At 45.8% G+C, this 16703-nt stretch overlaps 1 protein-coding gene across 1 annotated transcript in view; it reads right to left on the bottom strand.

Annotated features, from left to right (window-relative positions):
- Nucleotides 1-15948, bottom strand: part of frem2b (FRAS1 related extracellular matrix 2b) — a gene marked incomplete at its 5' end in the record, with an annotated part of 80508 nt that extends 64560 nt beyond the window's left edge. The window contains 2 exons of the mRNA XM_083637654.1: nucleotides 9657-9746; nucleotides 10938-15948. Of these exons, the coding sequence (XP_083493780.1) occupies nucleotides 9657-9746; nucleotides 10938-15948 (5101 nt within the window). The remainder of the gene's footprint in view (nucleotides 1-9656; nucleotides 9747-10937) is intronic.
- Nucleotides 15949-16703: the final 755 nt, after the last annotated feature.

Below are 16703 nucleotides of genomic sequence, written 5' to 3'. Positions count from 1 at the left end.
ATCTAATTACTTTTGATACCAAGTAATAACTAATGTAATATTATTACTTTTTAGAGGAATAAGAAAAAGTAACTTATTACACTTCCTGAGTAACTTTCCCAACACACACGCACACGCACACACAAACAAACACACACACACACACACACACACACAGACAGGCGCGGACTGCATAATCGGGCACGTCGGGCAAATGCCCGGTGGCCTGGCCTGGCCTGGCCTGCAAAAAAAAAGAAGAAAAAAATTAATAAATTGTGCCCGAAGTCAGGCCACTCACTGAACAGCAGGCCAGGCGCCGCCTACTGGTTTACTAGTGGTTTTATTACATTATTCAGGGTTAAAGTGGGTGCATCTCATTGTAAAATTGGACTCGGCCCAAATCTGGCTTCAAACGGCCCAAATTGGGCTTCAAACGGCCCAAATCATGCTTCAAACGACCCAAATTGGGCTTCAAACGGCCCAAATCTGGCTTCAAACGGCCCAAATTGGGCTTCAAACGGCCCAAATTTTTCGCACGTCGGCCCATATCGGCCTGGCCTGCTTGGTATCTAATGCCCGGCCTGAATTATTTTCCCAGTCCGCCCCTGCACACAGATACCAATGTTGCTCCAAAGAAGCATTTTTTGGCCGTGGCTCGAAGAGCCAAAGGCCTGTTATCTGCGGATGACGGTCTGTCGTGGCAATGGGAATCAAATGTGATGATTGGTTGAGTTTAGGCATGGGGAGTGATGATTGGTCAAAATGGTGTATGCTAGAATAGATCGTCGGGGGGACATGAGGAGTGATGATTGGTTGGGTTTAGGCATGGGTGATAATTGGTTAGGCCAGCTGTAGCACACGTACACACACACACGCACGCGCACACACACACACACACGCACACACACACACACACACACACACACACACACACACACACACACACACGGGTCATTAGAAGTCCGTAGTAGTGTACACTCTCTGGATTATAGAACCATCTGTAAAAATGTCCACATAAGATCCCATTATGCTTTGGAGGTATCAGAAAACTAAGATCAATGTCCCCCTCTTGCATTACCCAAAAGGGTACAGATACCCAGCATATGTTTTGCAATGCTTCCTGATCTAACGCAGAGCTGTCATGAGAGCAGCTGCCAGTGACGGCTTGGGACTGGCTGTCACGGCTGTCAATCACCCTGTTTTATATCATCAATTATAAAACGGCTCTCTCAAATCAAGCAATCTGATTGGTTCACAGCCATTGTATAATTCCAGTAACCGAGTTCAATAACCCATGGCCATGGGTTATTGGTTGCCATGGCAACTCTCTTACTAAGAGAGTAATAATAAGGCTTACCTCAAATGACAACGTAGAAAAAAAAATGGCGGAGACAGCTGTCAGATCCTTGTGAATCGATCTTCGCTTATAACTTTACTAATACTTCGCAGAAAATGATGTTTTGTACAAGAATAGATGCGGGCTAATGTCTTCTTTGCAAAAGAAAGGCTGTTAACCCCGCATTTAACTCCGCATTTAACCCCGTAACGTTAGTTGGTGTCAGCTTTGCAGAGAGCATTCAGCTTCTCAACAAGCGCTGAGAATGCAGCGCTGCGGCTCGAGCTGCCTGTCGGGGTTTCCAGAAAAATCTCAGCTACTCAGCAAGCGCCAGGATTGGCCAATGTCAACTTCAGTCTCCAGAACGATCCAATCAAATCACCCGCATGTTCTTGCGGTCCCGCCTTACAGTAGTGTTTCAACTGACTCTATCAGAATGACATGCCAGTCGGAGTCGGACTTATAGTATTATTATTATTATTATATTATCATACTTGGAAACCGTTTTATAAAAGCAATATAGCACTCGAGCAGCGTGTGTTGTGGAATATATCCCGCTGATAAACTGTTATCCCACGAGGCCGCAGGCCGAGTGGGATAACAGTTTATCAGCGGGATATATTCACCACAACACACTTGCTCTCGTGATATATTGCTTAAATAACTACTTAACACATTCACTGCCAGCCGTTTTCTTTTTTACTGTAGGTAGGTTCTGCCAGAGGGTTTTTTTGAGGATTCTGGCTCATCTTTCAAGACCCGAGGATTCTTTTCTGCTAAGATTTTGTGAACACACAATATCTCAAAAGAACTAATAGAATGTGTGCTTTCTCTGTCTAAAAGAGTTAGTTTGTAGAGTTAGTAGTTATGTAAGCATTAGCAGTTGAATACAGCATGGTTTCAGCGTCTGAAAAATGATTCTGAGATAAACGGCTTTTTGTGAAATTCGATAGAACAGTCACTTTAACCATTCATTTTTGGCATCAGTAAGACGTCAGACATCTAAACAATAGTTTTGAACAGTAATTTCCTCCATAACAGCAGGAAACACCCCTCTCCTTCAAACTCCTCCCTCCGTGTGTGTTCTTCTTGGCTGCAGCGGGCGTGTCACAAGCTCGTTTCTGTTGCTGCTGTAACCTCGCGTCACCAGGCTCACTGCTTCTGCTGCTGCTGCCTGTCTGCTGGCGGCCGCTGTGCAAGTCTGGATATGGGCTCGCTCGTTTCTTGGGGTTTGTGTTGAGAGCTTTGATGAAGCTTTTGCGATTCTGGTCTTATTTATGCTGCGTGTTTCAAAGTGTGTTCCACCCGTAATCTATTATGCAAATTTGCAATCCCGCACCGCCAGCAATCAGCGCGAAAACGAAAGCGTTTTCGCCAATCCATTTGCATGAGAATGGCTTCCTCATACTGCTTTTTGCTTGCCTTCCTCTAGTCTGGGAGAGCACTGTCGCCACTTAGTGGGTCGGTGGAATGGGTTGTACATGTTCGGTGGCTCCAATATTGATATAAGAGATGTAAAAGGGTTAGATGCACATCCCACGGTCAAAAAAAAAAAAATCATTTTTTTTACGTATTAATACGTCATTGGCAGTCAACCGTTGGATTTTTTTTGACGGATTAATACGTCATTGGCAGTGAACGTGTTAAAACAAAATGTATCAGAAAAATGAACACTTGAACATACATTGACATGATAAGAACTACCTAAAATGATATAAACCATATTATTGGGGGGGTAGGGTTAGGGTTATGGGGGGTGGTACTGTATTTGACCTGTACTTTGATTGTTTAGTTTGGCTCATGTCCCATTCACTAACATGATGGCAGAGCGGGACTTGTGTCCTATACTGGGACCAGCCACCAGGGTGGTGATCGAGATGTTTTGGCTTCACAAAGTGGAAAAGATCCAAAGGGGCCTACACACACCAGACTCCATATGAGGTACACATGTGATGTTTGTCAATTTAAAAGATAACTTTGCAAGTCAAGAAAGTCACAGTTTGTTGTCAAACTGTTGCACTATAAGTTATAAATCAGGAAAAACTACACACAACCAGTCGCATAAGTGACGTCTCTCCCGCCAGTCTATGTTGGTGTTGGTGTGACGTATATTGTGCGAGACGAGAGAGTTCATTGAGCGGTTTCATACAAAACTAAACTAAACATTACATTTCAGTTTTACACCAAACCGCAGCTTTCATGACATGAAAAGTTATCGTTTAAATTGAGGGAAAATCGCATGTGTACTTCATGGCACAATTCAAACGGGATCAAAAAATGATTGCCTTTTGTCATTCACCTCCACTCATATTTTTTTTTCAAGGCTGGTGCGTAGCTGAAGCAGGAAGTACGCGGTGACTTTGGCTCTCTATACAGTCAATGGGTACAACATATGCATGGCATTCGCTTCACCACGCAGTTACCTGCCTACTTTGGTTTTCAGGCCACAGCCATACGCTAGGTTTCCACCTAGACTTAAGTCATTAAAGAGGTTCTTGATCCATGCCTCTGGTTGTGTGTCATTTCAGCCTTCCATTCAAAACCTCGACAAGCTTGACAAATAGCAAGACGCACAAATAGAGCCCCTGTCATCATCTCCTTGTGACAAAACACAACCACCTAAAACGCAGATGTTACGGCACACGGTGGAAGATTCATTAATTAACAGGAGGAATCCAGTCATATGAGAGGTTCACCAGCCAGAATAAAAGTACAGTATCAGTGTTTGCAAGTAGCGTTTGTTCCACTACAATCACGTTAAGAGTAGCAGTGCATTAGTCCCACAGTGAGAAAGCTTCATTCATTGTGACACAAAGCCAATTAAAAATGAGAACCATTTTGGGATGTAGCCTAATTGCCATGTTGTTATTTATGAGGGAAAGCCCATCTGCTTGCTTTATGTAGCCAACTTAATTGAGTGAAACAGCAACTTCTCTTCAAGCCTAAATTACATAAGCACAATTTATCAAGCTAAACAAAACAGCCCACCAGGGGTTAGCATTCTCAGCAGATCACTCCCTCCCCCCTTTTCAAGAAAAAATAATCAGCGATGCATTGCCCACACAAATCCGAGAAGGTCATTCTTGCACCAGATTTTCACATAGAACTGTGCCAAACACTGGACAAGGGTACAGTATGTCAGTTCCAATATATATTTAAGCCTCCTGCTGTGTGTGTTAACTTCTGGCTCACAGAGAGACAACATTTCAACTCCCCCTCCGGTCATACCTCCACCACCTCCTCTGTCACGAGCTAACCCTACATATACATACACACACACATTTATATAGCCCGCACACACGCACGCACGTGTGCACACACACACACACACACACACACACACACACACACACACACACACACACACACACACACACACACACACACACACACACACACACACACATCTTTATTTATTTATATAAAAAACAGTAAGAACAAACACAAAGACAGAACAAAGCTCTGTCTTACCCACAGCCACGCAAACTCCATCCACACAAGTGCATATGTGGACAAACAAACCTAAATGTTCTTTGCTTGTGCAGTTCACAACATGTACAGTAGGGAGTGATACAACAAAGTGCAACAAAGTATAAAGTATACAAAGTACAGATGCACGATGATATCGGCACCCCATCGGCACCGGACGACAAAGGCGTCAAAATAAAACATCGGCAACGGCCTGAAACGTCCACCCCGCGCCGACACGACAGGCCGACAAAATGACACTTCAGCCATGCCCAAATATGGCATGTTTTACACAACCCAAGCCGAAGCAGTTCTCCCATTCTGGCCAGCGAACGTACGCATCCCAAAAACAAAGCACTGTGTCGGCACCTGCAGCTGCCACTGGGCCACCATGACAAGAGGAGGCACAACAACTCCAGCACAGTAGAGACTCAACGCTCTCCGAAACCAGGGGAGAGAGAGAAAAATGTGTACGCATATCGGCATCGGGAATGGGCCAAAAAGCTGGAAAACATCGAGCATCGGACATCGGCAAAAAATCCAACATTGTGCAATATGTGCATCCCTGATACAAAGCATCAGTGATGAATGATGTTGATGATTCATTTCTAATGCCCCCCATTGACCGGTCATTTTTAACCAGGAACAAAAGTGAAATAAAACAACTTCTTTCTTGTATTTTTTGTGTTCAGATGCCCTGTGTGGACAAAGTCATGGAACCTTACGACTATCAGAATACATGAATTACATTTTTGTAAACTGTAACTTCAAACACAAAAAGAGGGTTAAATGTGAGCCCTGTGGTTTATTTATGAGCGGCTCCCTTTACAGTTTAAATCACACAGCACGTCTCGCAGGCGTATCGCTGCCAGGAAGAACTCAGCCCATGGCAGCTCATGGGCACTAGCAGGCCAACATTATGCCATTTATCCAAACAGTCCATATCAGAGAAACTAAGATCTCAACTTCAACGGTGCAAACAAGCTTGTGGTCAGATGCCAAAGTTCCGTAAGTATTTGGATAGAGCATAATGAACGGCTTGGTGTTTTCCATGCATTCCACAACTTGTGAGGAAAATGTGCAAAGAGTAAGTTAGTGCTGTCGTCCCGCTCCTAATGAGCGCAGGCTGAGAGTATCAATCTTATAACAATCAGTAGTGCAGGACGGCCGGGCGCTGGTCCCAGTACAGTGCACACTGCACAGGCCAGCCAGGACACAATGACCACAGCCTGAAAGCCTATTGGTGTCTAAAGCAGCCAGCCAAGACGACATGCACAAACTAGAGTTTTCTGTAGTAATTTACAGGCTATAGTAAGTATGCATGCATAAAAATCAAAACTATGCACACATTCATAGTTGATTATGGCCATTTGAACAAACTCCGGGAATCGCACTGAGCAGCTGTGAGATAAAAACTAACTGTTCGCCATAAAAAAAAAGCAAGTGCAGTTGGTAAACATCAGAATGAACCTGAAATGAGGAGTATATGTGTTTTAGCTTCTGACAGAGTGCAGCTGTGTGCCAGTGTAGCATGCAGCTCCTCCCCAACACAGCTGTTTAAGAGTTGGAGGCTCTCTGTCTGGGGACTTTAGGGCAGCCAGCAGCAGCACTACTCAAATCTTAATGAAAAGAACAAAAAGCTCACAACCTGCACTGCAGTGCAGTATGTGCAGGGCAGCACCCTTAAGGATGGGTCACCTCCAACGAGCCCCTCCACCCCCCCCCCCCCCCCATCAATTTGTCAAGTCGTTCAGGTGCGATTATGTGACACAAATCCCCCGCCAGGAGAATGACATCTTCAGCTGTCTTTCCAAAGAGACGAGAAAGACTCACAAGCACTTTGACAGCAGATGTGCGAGATGTGTGATGCGTGTCTGGCCGTGACGTTTTTATATATTTGTTTTGATTTGATGAATGAGTACACCGCCAGGATTGAGGAGAGGAATTAGAAATGTGTTGTTTTGAATCCAATTGTCAAGTCTAAAATTGACATGAAAGATTGTAGGGAGTGGTGAAGCAAAAGCTAATCTAATTGTCAATTCTGGAAGATAAACTACCAGTGTGGGGTATAAGAGCATGTTCAAGCTGTGTGAGTGTGTGTGCTTGTGAGAGAGAGAAAGAGAGAGAGAGAGAGAGAGAGAGAGTGAGGGAAGGAAAGAGAGACAGAGAGGGAGGGAGAGAGAAAGAGAGAGAAGCCCCGAGAGAGATCCATGACAAATAACCCAAGTGAGCCAATAATAAGAGGATTGGCTGAACCTGACTCAACAATAAAGCAGCTGTGAATACCAACCAGCGGCTCCGATAAAGTATTGGCAGTCAGCATCGCCTCCTCGATAAAGAGTTGTCCCACGCAATTTAGTCAACACTCTCATTAGCATCCCATCCACCTGTTGGCATTGCTCTTAACCTGCCTATTATTTCAGCGCAGCCACATTAGTCCCGGGACGTCCCGAGATGTGAGGGGGAGAAAATGTGTTCAGGGGCCCACTGAGCTGCATTCATTGTGGGAAAAGTGGGCCTCTATCAGAGAGGCCCTTTGTGTTCACTCATCACCAGCGAAGAGTAGCAGAAAGGACGCAGTGTCAGGCACGCTACTGCAGCTAATCGCCAACACCAGCAGCCCTTCCCCAAGCCTCTAATTGAGCACATGTGGACAAGTGAAGTCGTTACTAATGCTTTTTACTGATTTGACTACATCAACAGGCCCATGCATGGAGAAATAACGGATCATCGTGTTGAGTCCTGAGCTGCCTAGTACACTGCAGAGTAAATACTGCTAGATTGTCGCTTTGTGTGTGAAGCCAGAAGACAAACCCATCTATTACTGTATCAACTTACTGGTATTGCAAGGATTTCTCTATGGGCAGTACTACCCTAATGCCCGCTGGATAAAAGTTAATAAATGTGGCAAAAGTGTTTTGTTTTTGTTTTCCAAACTATAATATAAAGGCTAAGCGGAGGATACTGTGAGGCTGGCTTTACACGGTGAAGCTTTCACACAACTTTAGTTGGTTGAAACTGAGGTGAAACTAAGTTGCAAATGATTTGCATGTCTAAAGCCCTCTGCAATGCACTTGGAACTTGTCTGAAACTCAGCTGCAACAGTTGCAAAACTCTCAACTTTGTGAAACTACTTTCATGCAACACCCAATCAAAATGCTGATAAGTAGGCTATTCACCTTATTCACCACGCCCACTTTTTCTCTCTTCCGCGTTCGACGCAACGTATTTGTCCTTCCGGTTCAGCGCTAGTTGGCGGCCATTTTCAAAATAAAACATCAGTATGAATGAAGTTTGGCAACATTCAGAATTAAGCTACACTGCGGCCAACTTCAGTTACATGTTCATAACGTTACTGCTGCGAGGAGCCGATGGATGTACCCGGTCGGCATTTAACGTTAGTTACAAAAGCACGTCGACAGTGTTTTCTCACTGCCAGTAGCCTACAGTAGGGTTTGACAGATAGCTAGTCCGACCGGTGTTAGCACAGTCAGCGCTCCCGGTCCTCGCTGCTCGTTAAAGATTTCCAATAGGCGTTATTCTGATAAACTGTTCACATATATGTTACGTTCTCACCAGACAAATATTAAAACTTTAAAACAATTTGGGTTTTTTTTTTTAGCTTGAAAACAGCTTTTTGGCCAGTCTAAATGACTGCGGTAGGCGTACTCTACTTCCATGTTTAAAACCGGAAAGACGATTACGAAATGACGTCATGCAGAAGCGTCCTTGTATGGGCAAAGAATAAGGTGAATACACTGATGGCTCCCTTCCTATTCTCTGGGACAAAAGTCAGAGAGAAGCTGATGCACACCTTCAATCTCTTAAAGGCAGGTGCGTCGGAGATGCAGTACGTATGAGAGATAAAGAGGAGTCCCGCACACTGTCAATTACTTGCAAAAAAAAAAACTTTTAATTAACACAACGTTTCGGTCTATCGACCTTCATCAGGTTAAAATGTTGGAATGTATTCTCTGGGACAGCCATAATGAAAGAAAGTAGCCAGCCAGTGGCAGAAGAAACCTCGATACAACACGTCCGAATTGATATTATCCAGCTAGAAAACGATACAAAATAAGATACAAAGATGCAAGTTACAATGACACTCCACTTGATACAGTATAATCTACTGTAGCGAGAGGGAGGAAAAAGAAAAACTATATGACAGAATGAAACTAAGCTAGCTTGTTTTAGTGAAACAAACTTGATTATTTTTTTAATTGCTTTGTGTAAATATCAAGTTGCATGAAAATTATGTCTCATGCAATTTGCAACCTGCAACTATTTGCTTGAAGGTTTCACCGTGTAAAGCCAGCCTAAAGCAGCATGACGGAGAATAAGTTAAGAAAGAGTTACCTCTATAAACCATTTTCTCCCTCCTATTTCGTACTGCATGTACTTCCCATATATTTCCTATCCCATTTTCACTGAAGGCATATTTTCTCCTTTTTTCATGCTGAAATAAGAAACTGTGCAAATAATTTATGGCTCTGAAATACTCTCCTATCTGTGTACACACATTTTGGGTAGTAATTCTGCTCCATTAGACATTATTATGTTGCTTCCGTGAGATTAGTTTGGTAAAGAATAGATCTAGTCGAGACGAAATAAAGCAACTCAGTATTTCTGCCACACGGAAAGGTCAGTCAGCACGGCAAGGGACCGATTTCAATGGTTATGGTGTGCTTGCTATATAACTATTTCAAGAGGGTGAGTTCAAGATGATTATTTTTCAATCCATACCTATCACACACTCCTTTATGTCAACAGCATCCTTCACTGTGTCTTGCACATTAGCTTTTGATTGAAAAAATGAATGACATACTGTTGTCCAAACAAACCGCCTGATAGTAATTACTTGAAAGTAACTTACCATAGTCCTCAATGGAGAAATAGAAGATGTCATTTGTAGCGTTGTCCCCGTCCCTCAGAACGTAGCATATCTTCATGTCATCAATTTCAGCTGAAAAAGAAAAGCATGTTTACATAAACATCCATGATAACTTGTTCAGAAAATGTATCATCCTCAATTTACTATAATAGAAACAATGACACATGGGCACATTTGTTCAATTTGCTCCTGACAGACCAGATGTCAATGACCACGGCTGCTTGATAAATTGTGTAAACGGCATAGTGTCGGGGGGATTTGAGAAGGGGAGCTGCCCGGTAACGGGGGCTGTAAATCTATTAGGCTCCCAAATGCCACAGAGCATAAAGAATAGGCAGACTCCAGGAGCGACAGCACATCAGAGGCCTGTCTTACCTTCTTGATACTGGGGTGTAAAGAGTGTGTTTCCTTTATACAGTAGCCCTGGATCTTGGGGACTGTGAAGTTTACAGCCATCGCTGTCTTCAATATTTGATGTCAAAACATTTCCCTTCAAAGAAGGGTGATGCATAAAAATGCATAGCCGCCATTTTCAAATGCCCAGGGGATAGTGGCTTTATTTACTGTCTGTTTACCCGTGTGAGAGCTCCTGAAATATTGAACAGGCCTCCTGAGGGAAGCAGCTCACAGTGACTCAGTAGATACAAACAGGAAGTACATAGATAGTGACTGTACACTGATCTTATACGCAGATACTTGAAGTTTACCGAGACCCCCCTCTGGTCCATCTGCACTAGAGCATAAATACACTGTCATTCTGTGTGCAAAGCTGGTGGGCTGCTCTGAGGCATAATAACACGTCTCCCTCACTGTGAGATGTTTGCATGTCCACATCGTCTATCATCACGTCGATAATCCCCTTGTCTGCATGTTAGAAAATATGACTCTGGTGGTGATGGTGTGCACAAGTCACCATCAATTCTCTCCCAGAGTGAAACGCATAAGGCACCGGCACCGCTTGAAAAAGCACTGCTCTTGTGAAATCTGGTCAGCCCGAGGCCTTGGCATACTTCATCTCTGTAAATAGGCAGTCTCCCGAGTGAAAACAAAAACCTTTGTCTTTGAACTCAGCTTTTTTCACACCTCAGAGGCTAGTGCAATTAGCATAGTGAGTAAATGTATAATGATTTGGAGAGTTATGGGGCTCACAATCCTCTGGGAATTCCAAATGATCTTCAATGCGATATGGCTGCGCAGCACAGTACAAATCTAATATAATGTAACAGGATTACAAAGCCGTTTTGAAATGCAGTTTTCTCTTACCTTGAGTGAAGGTGGTGATCGTGGCGTTTCCTTTGCCAAGGTTGATCAGGTAGCCGTGCTCTGCGCCCACTGTGATTTTAAACCTCACAGAATAATGTAGGCTGTCTCTGTCTTCCACCTTTAGGGTCTTACTGGTGATCAAGAAGCCCAGGTGACCACTCTCCAAAACCCGCAACGTGGGCGCGCCCTTGTTCACCACAATCTGCGGTACCCCGTTATCCACCGACAGCACAGTAATCTTCATCACTTGGGGCCTGCGCGTCTCATAGACTGTATCGGGGAACACGTAGAAGTCTGTGTGAGTGCCATCTGTGACAGTGAAGGAGAAGCTATCTTCAGCGCTCTCGGTGCCGTCGTGCTTGTAGCTGATCATGTTCTCGTTCAGATCCTGCTTCGTGAAGGCGGTGACAGGCCGGCTGTTGTTAAAGAGCAGGCGACCGTGAACTGGGATTTGAGTGACTGTGAACTTCAGGAGGCGGTCTGCTGTGTCTCGATCCTCCACCGTTAGCTCAAAAGGCGTGATGAGCTTGTTCTGGCCCTCGGTCACCACGAGGCCATGCACCGTCACCACGGGCTTTTTATTATCTACGTCCGTGATGGAGATGCGGAAAGTGCGGAACACCGGGTTGTAGCCGTCGGTCACCTCGAATTCAAAGCTGTCCATCTTGACCTCGTCGTCCGCAGTGTGGAGGTAGTAGACTTTGTTGCCGGCGAGCTGCAGCTGCGTGAAGGACGCGATGGGCATCCCAGGAGTGTCCGTGCACTCCAGGTGTCCTCTCATCGGAGCGCGGGTGATAGTAAAGACCAGATGTTCATCTGGGCTGTTGAGGTCGCTGGTGCTGAGCAGGTCGGTGGTCAAGGTCACCCTGCCGCCCTCTTTTAGCGAGACACCTTTATTGACCACATCGGGGAAAACCATGTCAATGCCACCCACTGTCACATAGAAGTATCTGTCAATCAAAGGGTTGATGCCATCTGTCACGTCAAATTTGATAAGGTCGCGAATCCCTTCTTGTCCGTTATGGACGTACACAATCAAACCCTGGTCCACCTCATTCTGGGTGAAGTTCATCCCAACTGTGATGTTTTGTAATGTCCCATATGGCGTCGTCTTCTGCAAATACCCCTGCCCAGGCCCGTAGCGGATAATGAATGTGAGTGTGCTGTCCTCCGAGTCCAGATCAGTAGCTTTCAACACGTCGCCGTTTATGATTTTCACATCGCCTATTTCAATTTCAAGGCCGTCATTGATTGCCATCCTCGGGGTCTCGTCGTCCACGGGGATAATCATAACAATTACTGTTTTCTCCACGCTGAATTTTCCGTCGGTGAGAGTGATATCAAAGCTGTCCTCTGTGGTCTCTGAGTCATCGTGCTCGTACACAATGCTGGAGGCCTCCCTGATCTGATCCAAGGTGAAGTTAGTGACTGGGACAGTGCCACTAGTGAGCTGATTGAGAATAAATCCGTGCTTGGGGGCTCTGCTGATAATGAATGTCAGCTCATCAGAGGGGATATCTGCATCAGCACCATTCAGAATGGGCGTGTCGATGACTATGTTCATTCCCTCCATCACCACAAACTCTCTCATGAAAATCTCAGGCTTTTCATCATTAGAGGGAATTATGGAGATGGGGAAAAAGTGTCTTTCAGAGAAATTGATGCCGTCAGAGCACCTGAACGTAAACCTGTCCTCCAGTCGTTCTACGCCTTTGTGAATACTCTGAACATAGTAAATGTGATTCTGTCTGATGTCCTTGATGGTGAAAGCGCTGATAGCTGTGCCGGACCTGGATTTCTCTGATCCTGGCGCCGGGGAGATATTTTCCACATAGCCCGACGTCGGCTGTACTATGATTGTACAAAGGAGGTCATCATTGGGAGTGTCGACATCATCAGCGCTTATGTGAAGGATTTCTATAGCATTCTTTTCTCCTTCAACCACCACGAACTGAGGCCCCACAAAGACCTCTGGGGCCTGGCTGTCCAAGGGAAGAATAGTGACGTGCACTCTGACCCCGGTAATCTTATTTCCCCCTACAGTCCACTCGTCAGACATATCAGTCAGCGTGAGATTAAAGAAGTCCTCCTTTGTGGTCTGGCCCACCTCTCCGCTGGTGTGTGCGTAGACCACCAGGCCGTTGATTATATCGGCCTGGGTGAACCGGCCTGATGGGACTCCATTCACCAGGATTTCACCCAACACTGGCGGGTCCTCCACAATGAACGTCAAGCGGAGGTCATCTGTGTCCTCATCTCTTCCCTGAATCACATTACTTGTGATTTCTGTTGCTCCATTTTCCAATACATCTATAAAGGAGCCGATTGTGCCAGCTGGGAGGCTGATAGTCGGAGTCTCATCATCGATGGGCTTCACCGTAATCCTGATAGTAATTGGGACAACGTGGACGCCATCACTGACATCTATTTGTATCGAATCGACCGTTGACTCATCTCCATTATGGATGTAGGAAATTCTGTCATTTCCAATATCCTCCAGAGTGAAAGTATCACCTTTCGTCATGTCAGTGAAGGTAAACTGCATGTGGCCGTGCAGTGGAGACTGAGTAATTGTAAAGGATATATGTCTGCTGTCAGTGTCTGTGTCTGAGGTGTCGAGCTCGGCACTCGTAATGATATGTGTGCCGCGTTCAAACAGAGTGAATCCAGAGTTCGTTATCTGCGGTGGCTTGTTGTCCACAGGCTGCAAAAATATAGTGAAAACTCCCTCTATGCTATTGCCAGAAATATCTTCCACGGTGTACTTAAACTGCAAAACGTGAGTAGTGATTCCTAGCTCAAGGTCAGGGGGTTTGTAAGATATTTTATGATGGTTAATCTGTGCCTGAGTGAATGTTGTGACTTCAGTGTCTGGCCTTTCGGTTAATACGAGGGCTCCCAGCACAACAGGACTATTCTCATCGGTATCCGTCGGTGGCTGGACGATAGTGTATTTGAGATCCCTATCTTCTGAGTCCAGGTCAGTGTAACGCAGGAATTTCTTGCGGAAGTAAGTGAGCTGATACTCGTGCACGGTCATTTGCAGAGTAGTGCCGCCGTACAGTTCGGGCGGGAGGTCGTCGACGGGGAGAATCTTGATGACAAACGAGCTCTCGCCTGATTGGTTAGGCGGGTCGTTGTCATCTTGAACTCTGAACACAAACTGATCCATGACTGTGCCGGTGCTGTGAGGCCCAACGTGCTTATAAAACAGTTTGCCGTCCGTAATGTCCTGCTGCAGCCATTCAGTTACGCCTTTCTCGTACAGTTCATCCTCCGCATTAAACCTCCAGGTTGATGGGTCCTCGGGGGCCTCAGACTGGCGCAGCAGCACCTGCCCAACAGTGGAGAAGGGAGACTCGATGGTGAATGTTATAGTCGAATCCTCGGAGTCGATGTCTGCTGCGCTGAGCATGAGAGAGGAGATCGGTATCATTTGGTTTTTGAATAAAACCAGCCCAGTGTTGGCATTGATAATGGGGGGCTCGTCGTCCGTTGGCACAACAGTGATGGGAAACAGAAATTCCACCTCGTGTTTGCCATCAGTCATCCTGAAAATAATATTGTCACTGTATGTGTCACTTCCATCATGCTGATAAATGACTAATCCAGCGTCCACGTCAGCTGGGGAGAAAAACTTCCTCCTTGACCCCAGAACGGTTAAATCTCCATGTCGTAACCCGTCGATTACAGTGACTCTGACTTTGTCTAAATTGTCTTCGTCGCTGATTTCCAGATTGTGTGAGCTGGACAGAGGCCTGGACTGTCCCTCGTACAGTAACTGGCCCGTGTTCCTGGTCACCACGGGGGCCAGCGTGTTCATGGGCTTAACAACAATCATGAAAGCAAAAGGGTCTGACACAGCCCCCTCTGTGTCCACAACCTCAAACTCAATCTGGAAAATCCGCTCAGTGTCTGAATCCACAGCGGGGGGTTTGTAGGCTATTTTCAAGTCTTTGAGGTCTCCTTGGTAAAATGAGGTTATTGGCAAATTCCTGTCGTCAGTGCTGACTATGTACCCCTCCTCAAAGGACAGGGGGGATGTGATGTTGAAAATTAAGTCATCAAGATTAGACTCAATGTCCTCTGCGGCAAGCATATCCGTGGTAATAGCTGTCATTACAAACTGGTCCACTTCCATCATCATCATTGCCACAAAGCTGGGCTTAGGAGCTGTGTTATCCTCCCCCTCTTTAATTCTCACTAAAATTTGGGAAAATTCCTGTTTGAGCAAATTGCCCTCCTTATCTTGTAATTCCACAAGCATTGGGATATAATCTCTGTTTGGTGACTTAAAAGCAAAGGTGTGCTGATAGCGGACATTCATTGTAATAAATTCATCACAGTCCACCATTTTTCCCAGACTGCCCTCATCCACAAGTTTGCCATACCTGGGCAGCGCGCTGCCGCTGGAGAGAGAGGCTATTTTGCACTGCTGTGCGCTCCTGTCGAAGGTGAACTCTAAAATCCTCCTGTCGATGGGGTTACTTGTGCCGAGCAGTTTTTCAACAGTGAGTGGCATGTTTTTGGTTAGCACTTCCAACTGGGTAAAAATGACTTCCACCTCCATCATAAAAGGTATTATAATGGTGTCCGTCTCGGTGTCATACCTGAGTTGTAACCTCACCCTGTCCCTCGCAGGACTCCTGGAGCCGAAGTGGGAATACTTCACGTCGTGGGGACCGAATTCACAGGGAAACTTTTTGGGAGACAGGTGTCCAGGCCTTTGAGACAGCGGGTCATTGTCCAGGACTGTAATGCTGCATCTGTCACCGGGCTGAATTTGGATGACCAGATCGTTGATGGGATCGATAAACACTGATCTCCCGAAAGGCACGCGTATCCCGTTGTTGGCAACCAATATCGCGTCCTCGGACAGCTCGGACCTCAAGGCGTACGATAATCCATAGCTGTCAAACACCTGCGAAACGGCGTCACCTGTCAGAATGACCGCAACCAGGAGGAAAGCAGCGCCAGTCCCGTGCAGATGCGGGGGGATAATCCAAGCCATTTGGAGTGTGAAGCCGCAGTGTGGAGACGCTTTGAACTTTGCGCACAGACCCTACTAAACTAAGTGCGGCGGTTAAAGTTATAGGAATAAACCATCGGAGTTGGAAAATATCAGGCGCCTATGCGTACTGAGGTGCACCATTCTCTCGCAGGCAGCAGCCCTACACTGAGAAGCTAAACTTCATACTCCCGCAAAGCCAGAGGAGTAAGGAGAGTCCCGCCCTCTTTCCAGGCGATTGGCTGATATCTCCCCTGGGATGCGTTTGACAGCCTTTAAATGGACGCGGCTCATGTCATTCTGCGGAGACAAAACGGCACCGCGTGGGCTGGACTTGAGCAGGTTGGATAAGGTGGCGGTGCGAGTGGGACTGAGTGAGAAATACATATTATGATGTTTTACCTGCCCATAGGGCAGTGTATCTTAAAGTGTGGGGCGCGCCCCACTTGTGGGGCGCAGTGGTATTACAGGTGGGGCGCGGGTGAAATCCGCGGAACCAATGTTTTAGCCATTTTTAGGTCGGACTTCTTTTCCCCGTGAGGAAATAAACAAACCCCGCGCTTCCGTAGTGACCCGTTCATTCATCAGACAGACTGGAGGCTGTTTAGTTTAGATTAGTGCACAATGAAGAGACATTTGGCTGGGACAAACAAGGAGTCGGAGGGCGGCAGTCAACTAAAAAAACCGAGACGAAAATATGATGACGCCTATCTTGCTCTGGGATTCACAGTCAATGCGGTAGGAGACGAGGAGAGACC

This window comes from Poromitra crassiceps (assembly GCF_964638095.1).
Source record: "Poromitra crassiceps genome assembly, chromosome: 5".
NCBI lineage: Eukaryota > Metazoa > Chordata > Actinopteri > Beryciformes > Melamphaidae > Poromitra > Poromitra crassiceps.
This window is presented reverse-complemented; position numbering and strand designations above follow the sequence as displayed.